The 8,468-nt window shown below is 36.6% G+C and overlaps 1 protein-coding gene across 1 annotated transcript in view; it reads left to right on the top strand.

The window, feature by feature from the left end:
* The window catches only part of LOC122814311 (zinc-binding protein A33-like), a 116,518-nt gene extending 108,984 nt beyond the window's left edge, over window positions 1-7,534 (top strand). Inside the window, exon 4 of the mRNA XM_044086897.1 lies at window positions 6,964-7,534. Coding sequence (XP_043942832.1) covers window positions 6,964-7,505 — 542 coding nt within the window. The 3' untranslated portion in view covers window positions 7,506-7,534. The remainder of the gene's footprint in view (window positions 1-6,963) is intronic.
* The last annotated feature ends 934 nt before the right edge of the window (window positions 7,535-8,468 follow it).

Consider the following 8,468-nt stretch of genomic DNA (forward strand, 5'->3'; position numbering starts at 1 on the left):
CAAAGAGACAAAAAAATAGAGTTTAGCAACAGAGATTCCATATTCATATTAAAAATAGGGTTTAACAATAGAATAATATATTGGATAATGTGGCCCTGTTTACATATACATTAATGAAGCAAGGAATTCAGCAGGGGTGTCCTCTAAGAGCATCATTATTTGCATTAAGTATGTATTATATTTTATACATAGGCATCACAAAGTGAAATGGGCATCACAGTTGAAGTTTCTGGTAACTTTGATTTATGCAGATTATGGAGAGATCCAGATTATGACAGTGCCGCAGGATGTATTAATGAAGTTGGGACTAAGAATCTGCATGAGTTAAAGAGAAGGATTTGGATATGATGGCATTCAAAGAAGAAGTACTTTTTATTCAAGTAATTTTTCACCTCTCAGAAGAGGTTTGGGGGCTGACACATTCTTTAGTTAAGAGTCAGTTAGAAGTTTTGGATAAAATGTAAACTAGATTGCAAAAACAGAAAATGCTTCCTATTTCAGTCAAGAAAAAAGTGAGTGTTATTAAAAGTTATCTTTTTCTGTTAGGTATGTATTTAGTAGGGTATGGCTACTTTCTGAAAGGTTAAAATCAGCAATAATGTTATTGTTTCAGGAATATGGGATAATTAAACCCTAAAAAAGTACTATAATATTTGGATGAAATTAAATAGTGGATTAAGAATATTAAATGTACACCTCTCGGAGTAAACAAACATGTATATGGATTCACTTCAGATGATCGAGTTTCCAAAATCTCGAAAGTCATATGATCGAGACCATATGTTCGAGTTTTCAGAAACTCAAACATCAGAAGTGAAAATAAAAAAAAAACACATTTAAAGATGTTTTTGCAGGAGGGCAAGCCTCCCTGCTCCCCTCACACCCTCCACCTGAATATACTAACTCAGAGATTGCGCTACAATGGGGAAAAGGGAAATCTCCCATTCTGCACTTCTGAAGACACTGCGGAATGAGAGATCTCCCTGTTCCCCATTGTAGCACAATCTCAGACTTCATATTTTTAAGTAGCAGGGTTGTAGAGGGCTTGCCACCCCTGCAGAATCCCTCACCTAAGGCACTCACACACTTTATTTAATCCCCCTTCAGATTTTCAAGTTTCTGAAAACTCGATCATATGGTCTCCACCATATGAGTTTCGAGATTTTGGAAACTCGATCATCTGAAGTGAACCCATATATATATATATATATATATATATATATATATATATAGATAGATATATATATATAGATATATATATATATATATATATATATATATATATATATATATATATATATATATATATATATATATATATATATATATATATATATGGCAAAATTCTGTAATCACAGTTCAGTATTGAAATTGGTCTCCAATTTTCAAAACTTGTTTTATGCTTGACTTTCCATATTAGCTTTAACACAATATTATACTATTTTCTTAAATGCATTCAATGGTCCATAGGTTCATAGGTAAGTACCAGGCTAGATGCCCTTGCAGGTTATTTTCAGCCTAGCCAATTTCCCTTTAGGTGTTCAAATTAACCTATCCCATTTGGTGTTAAATTGGCCTTACCCATCCCATGGTTGATAATTATATATTACCCCTAATGAGAATAACTGGGATCATGCCATAGATAATCTGAGTTGACGCATGCATGGGATAAAGCATTTAGGAGCTGCCTCTATCCATTAATAGTACATGGGACAGTCCAGCTGTAAATTTCTTGTTTCTCATCCATAGATCCAAACTGCCCTTGAAAATGAGCAGGGAAGATTTTTGTTTTATAAGAATGGGGAGTCTGTTCCAGGACAGTAGTATCCTCTGTAAAATATACTTGCCCCTCCAAAATGTTTTATTCATGTTGCAGAAGAGGTGTAGATCCCTATACTGAGAATCTCTGATGCCACTTGACTTGCTGATGTACAATAAATACATCGGTATTGGATTGGAGGATGTCTTGTATGCCAGACACAGTTCACCTCTTAGCAGTCTGTAAGATATCAAGAATTGTGACGGGGCTTTGAGTCACTTTAGGCTATACTGTTTAGGCCTTGTATACTTTTAGTAAGGTATCTCTGTGGGCGTTCCATTTGTTGCATGTTTCTAGACTAGACTGATACATGCCAGGGCAGGATTATACTCAACGATTTGCCTAATGAGGGCTGAGTAAAAGAGGACAATCCATAGATCTAGAGACAATCCCTTTGTTTATAACAAATAGTCATTTGGGGATTCAGTGACTACTCCTAATTTACAGTCATCTACAAACTTAGTCAGCCAGAGCCATGTGGTATTAGTTTTTACTTCAAAGAAGTAGATGCCAAACAGGAGACCTCTCAGCACAGAACCCTCGGGGACTCCACTGGTTTCTTGTCTTTTTGGAAGTAGCTTACCCTATTTTGATTTCCTGTGTCCAATCTGTGAGCCAGTTGGCAATACAGCAAATGACATAGGAGTTTATTCACAGTTTCTTTAGCTTTTCTACTTTACTGAATGGTGAACTGTGTCAAAAGCTTTGGCTGGATCAACGTATGTGGTGTGTACCTCTTTGCCTTCATCCATTGTTTTGGTGACCTTTTCAAAAATGTCCATCAGGTTGAATAGGTATGACCTGCCCTTATTAAATTTAAACTGAGATGGGTCCAGTGTTTGGAGATTCCCTTTGTCCTTATTGATTAGGTGCATGATACGTCTTTCCATGGCTTTGCATATGAGGCTGGTCAGGCTTATGAGAATGTAACTGCATGGATCTGTGGAAGATCTTCTCTTATGCAGAGGAATAAGTGTAGCTGTTGTCCAGTCACTTGGTACAAAACCTGTATGGAGGCTGACTCTGAACAGTGTTGTAGTCATGAAAGTCAATAGCAATAATTGTTTCAGTAATATTCAAGAGAGTATTATATACAGTTATTAGGAAGGTAGTGCTATGAGAATTGTTTTTTTTGTTTGTTTGTTTTTTAATTAAAATGATGCAAGCAACTGGATAACCATTACAAAAGCTAGAACACTGGAAATTATGGTGTCACCAGTGACTTTATAGTGGACATAAAATTCATTGAAACTGCTACACACAGTCATTACAGTGTCTTACAGAGACAAAAAGTCATAAAATACCAGGATTTCCAGGCAGAAATGAGGGCAGTGTGGAAGAAGGATATCCAGACAGTTCCAATAGTAGTAGAAGCAATGGGTCTCATAAAAAAATAATTTACAGCTGTATTTAGATATGCTACCAATGGTTTACCTTTGTTTTCTCGCACATGGTATATGCGATCGTCCCATTGTGCGACCCGTATTACCAAAATACGGAGAACTTTGAAGGACCAAATGTCAAAAATGGTTTGCTGGAAAGCCATTTCCGACATTTGATTCATATGTTTGAATGGCAAAAAAGCCATCTATATGATATATATAGATGGCTTATGAGATAGGTAGATAGATAGATAGATAGATAGATAGATAGATATGAATAAATACATATATAAATAGATAATTATTACACTCAAATTATTATTTCTTTGACATATATTAACCTTTTAAAAATGCAGTATTCACTACAGGCCACAATTTGTTTAATTTGTTAATTTTGTAAGCCAGTTAATTATTTATAGAATACTTGTTGCATGTGCAAGATGGTTGACCAGAGTTAGCACACACTAGGCAGAGTGGGGATAAGAGGCAAGCTATCAAGTGAATGACCTGCAGACAACTCGCTGCAGGCTAAAATGTTCCTTTTTTTTTTTTTGCACAAATTAAGACGTCATTTACAGCTACTTTCATGATATTAAATCACGAAAGCAAGATAATCTGTGCATGGCATACAGCAGAGCACACCCTTAAAATAAAATATTGATATGCAAACATTTTACGATGCATCCCACCCCCAATCAGACAAGCAGGATCCTGTACAAATTTATCAAATCAGAGGAAGTCTTGACATCCTTCAGTTTTTACTTGCAGTAAACATAGTTAGGAATAAATAATAGTCACAATAAGTAAAAAAAAGATATTACTGAATGCGCATAACATCATTCTTCATTGTTAGGAATTTGCATGTTGTGTTCAAAGCCCTACTGTGCTATTTAGTAAATGTATAATATCCGGCAGCCAAACATATACACGTTAGGTTAACAGCCAGGCATTCCTGATCTTCTTTGTATAGCTGAAGAGGAGCTCAATTACAGCAGACATCAACCTCAAAGAAGGAAAGATAGGCTAACTGAGGGTGCTTGTAAGTATGAAAACATTATTTATGCCTGTGAAATCAGTATGTAGATTAAAGAAAACATTCTTTTGAAGATAAAATTAAAATAGACCACTTCTATTTTAAAGTAATCATTCAGATATAAGTAATAATCAAAAAATAATTGCACAGATAGTGTAATAACAATAACTTTTCCAGCACAATACATATTAATACCAAACTGCAGAGTATTTTGTTAGTAAAAAATGTAGATCAATTTTCATTTTTTACACCTGCATATTAGTTGTTTGCTAAGCATTATATTATACAGTATATAATGATGGAACACCTAATTTTAAGTCACTTTACTGTCTCTATTTTGTGTCTTTTTACCCTCCCTCTTAATCTTTATTTTTTATTATGCATTACTTTGCATTTGTTTTTTCCCCTCTCTCCCATTTATGTTCCTTTATCTACAGGTCCAGGGATACCAGAGCAACCCATCCACATTCCTCACAAATCAGGGTGTGTTCTAGATCATCCTCTGTATGCCCAAGAACATCATCTCATGGTGAAATGGTGGGTCTGGTCCTGTAGGCATCCTAACATGCTGCAGCCAGGAAACCCATGAAAGGTGTGAGCTTCGGGACCTAGTAGAGTAGGTGATGGAGCAGGTGGTGGAGAGGCCCAGACCGGACCTTCTTCAGTGGGTGCTGACCACCAACCAACAGAGGCTTCTGTGCCTTGTCATCAGGGCCTGCCATAAGGCTGTGGAAACATTTGAGGTCCTTCTGACCAGGATGGGCTTTGTGTTAACTCCTCTTCACCTCCCTCCTTCCATATCCCTCTCTCCTATATCCTCTACCCTACTTCTCTGCCCAACTTCCCCCTCATATAGAAACAGATTTGAAAAATAGGGAGTCTGCCCCCCCAGCAAAAACAAATTACCCTCTTCTCCCACCTCTTCCAATACAACCCTCTTGATGTTTTCCTTGAGTGTGTACCCTGCCTTGTGTCTCCCCATTTCCATCTTTCTTATCTGTCCCTTTTGCACTGTTAGGACATCCATATAGAAAATGCATAAACCTCTATTTAGTTTTTTTTAATTCATTCTGAAAAGTTGCACTGATTGCTGGTTGCCTTAAGTAGATCAATTTATTCAAGCGGTCATGTATATTACCTCACACATCTACAACTTCAAAAAAAAAACATTTGAAGCCCATTGAGACTTTACACAATATTTATTTTATTCACACACAATCAGACAATATTTTCCCATTTTATGTTGTTGTAGAAAGTGGGTATTTCTTTGCTCAGGCTTTCACATTTCCAGAATCATCACAGATAGTGTGTACTCAGTATATCTGCTTATAGACATAGCCATGGTCTGTGCATAAAACTGCTACACAAATGCAAACCTTGGGACTATGAATACCACTCTTTACTTGAATGATATCATATTGTTTTGGAAGTGTAGACTCTAGAAAAATTGGCTAGTGAAATGAGTAGAAGTACTGTGCAATAAGTTATGGCCTTTTGGTTAAAATCAGCTGTGGTATCTGTTCTTATCAGTTTTAGGAAATGTCCACATGTTATCACTTTTATGAAGAATTGCTGTACTTCACAATAAGGGCATTGTATAATTTTTGCTATTTTGTTTGTTTGTTTTTTAAATAAAATAAATTAAACCAGTACTTTTTTTGGTAAATGATGAAAGAAGTTAAAGAAGGCAGGGGCTAACCAGACTTTCATTGGCTAATAACAGTATTCCCTTGCTGGTGAACATGGAGGGTGATATTTATTTTTCATCACCATTATAAATGCTTATATAAAAATTAAACTCTCTTTCACAAATCAGTGTGCAGGAATGTCATGAGAAACAGAATGTAAAATAACTAATCCTGTATAATTTCTTAAATGTTTCTGCTGCCATGTATGTCAATGTGGTTTTGTTATGTAAGCACTGCAATATGCTACATATGCAAAACTCCAAGTATCAAGTTCCCTGAGACATTAAATTGCAACTGATTGGCACAGTGTGCACTGTTTGTGCCTTAGTGATAGTGCAGTGCCAAAGTCTGATTAGCCCTTATTAGATATATTAGTATAGAAAGATAAAGCCCCAGCTGCAACTCAGGTGATTCCCATTTGATTAGCAGCTTGAGCACCTGGTGGAGTTTTCCTGGGAAAGGAGAGGAGTAACAAAGCTCAGCCTCCTCACCTTTTTTCAGGGATAGGTGTGTGCTCATGGCACGCTTTCCTCAGTACAGTTCCTGGTGTAGACCTGGGATCCATTGAAAAGGTGCATCCTTGTCCCATCACATATGGAAGTGTGGACATGCATCACAACAACCCTTGCATGCCAACATGTGCACATTAATGGGTACTTGAAGGGAGATATGGCTATAATCTAGGTAATCCTCTTAGTTCCCTGGCTTTCTCAATGCCTAGAGTGGCAGCTCACATTGCCAGTAAAGTGAGCTGGCAAACTCAGCTGTCATGGTTAGAACCAAATCACAGAATTCTCAATGGACTGATGATGGCTGCAGACTGATAGGGTAGCCAAACTGCCATAGATATAGAGACCAACCTGCAGGAGTAGAAAACCTACCAAAATGAAACTTTGGTTAGGTTTCAACTAACTGTTTTTTTTTTTTTGGGGGGACATCAAATTTCATTAATACAGTATATGTTTGAATGGTTTGTTGAAACCCTAAAATGTGTTCAGTTATTATTATGAGAGGGTGTAACCAAAATGTTTATTTTCACAGTTCCATCACCTCTGACCCTGGATCCTGACACAGCACATCCTAATCTCATTCTGTCTGAGGACCTGACCAGTGTGAGACATGCTGAAGTTACACAGCATCTCCCTGACAATCCTAAGAGATTTAATACTTACATCTGTGTACTTGGGAAAGAAGGCTTTAATTCAGGGCAACATTACTGGGAGGTGGAGGTGAAGAACAAGACTGTATGGGATGTGGGTGTCACCAGAGAATCCAGCAATAGGAAGGGATGCTTTGCAATGACTGCAAAGCATGGATATTGGAGGATGATACTGAGGAATGGGAATAAGTACACAGCTATAGGTTCATCTGTGAATTTAACCCTCACTGTGAAACCCCAACGGATCGGGGTGTACCTGGACTATGAAGGGGGAGAGGTCTCATTCTATAATGCTGACAACATGTCCCATATCTACACCTTTACTGACAAATTTACTGAGAGAATCTATCCTTACTTCTGCCCCGGTCTTAATCATGAGGGAGAAAATGCAGAGCCCCTGAAACTGTGTCACCTGAAACTGTAATCTGAATAATAAATTGTTCTAGCACTCAATTTTATTGTATTCTTCCTAGTACACTATTTTCAGTCATTTTAAAAAGACCACTATCAGAAAGAGGTAGAATGCTAGTGAAAAATGAATTATTTTATTATACAGCAAACATTCTTTTTATATTACTAGTAATTTGCTAATTAATTTAACATTGTGATCAAAATAATTGTAATGTTACTTCCCATGGAGTTTTCAAAGTAAAGCGTGGAAGTCTAGGATTTATTTTGGATGTCTGTATATAGCAAGTTGAAGTGACAATTTTATCTTGCACTCTACCAAATTTAATTGTAATAGGCAGTTGTGCTAGAGTTCTCACGTTGTGTAAGTGAATATTCTCCAAATTGTACATTAAAATAATTTCCATTTCAGTGCAAAACTGAAAAGATCATGGGAAGAAAAAATACAGATGTAATGCTGACGATACTGTGTTATAATTCACTAGGTATGTTATTAGGATGTTTATGTATGTATCTGCCTCTGCATGTATGTAAACTTGCATGTATTTATTTATTTGCTTTTGTTAACTAGAAAGACTATGGCCTATTTCCAGATAAGGCCTGAGAGAAAAGCTCCATATTTCTTCAGGCAGTTAGAAAATAGTATGTAGCAGGTCCTTGACTCAGGGATCCATGTTGATGACTCCATCATAAGTCAAGTTTGTTATAAGCTGAAAATCCCCATAGATTGTGCTGTACTTTTCGGTGCAACTTGAACCATATGAATGCATAAATTAATGCGCATAAATGTTGAGAACTATCATTAAGTCCAGGCAGTTGTAAGTCGCATACATTCAAGTTGAGGGTTTGCTGTACAACTGAAATGAGAAATAAGACACACATGTATATGTGAAGATGCAGGACAACAGTTAACATATTGTAACACAACAGTAACATATTGCAACATATTGTAACATAATGTATCTTAAGACAATGGATG

This window comes from Protopterus annectens, chromosome 10.part0 (genome assembly GCF_019279795.1).
Source record: "Protopterus annectens isolate FY-2018-M chromosome 10.part0, PAN1.0, whole genome shotgun sequence".
In the NCBI taxonomy this organism is placed as follows: Eukaryota; Metazoa; Chordata; order Ceratodontiformes; family Protopteridae; genus Protopterus; species Protopterus annectens.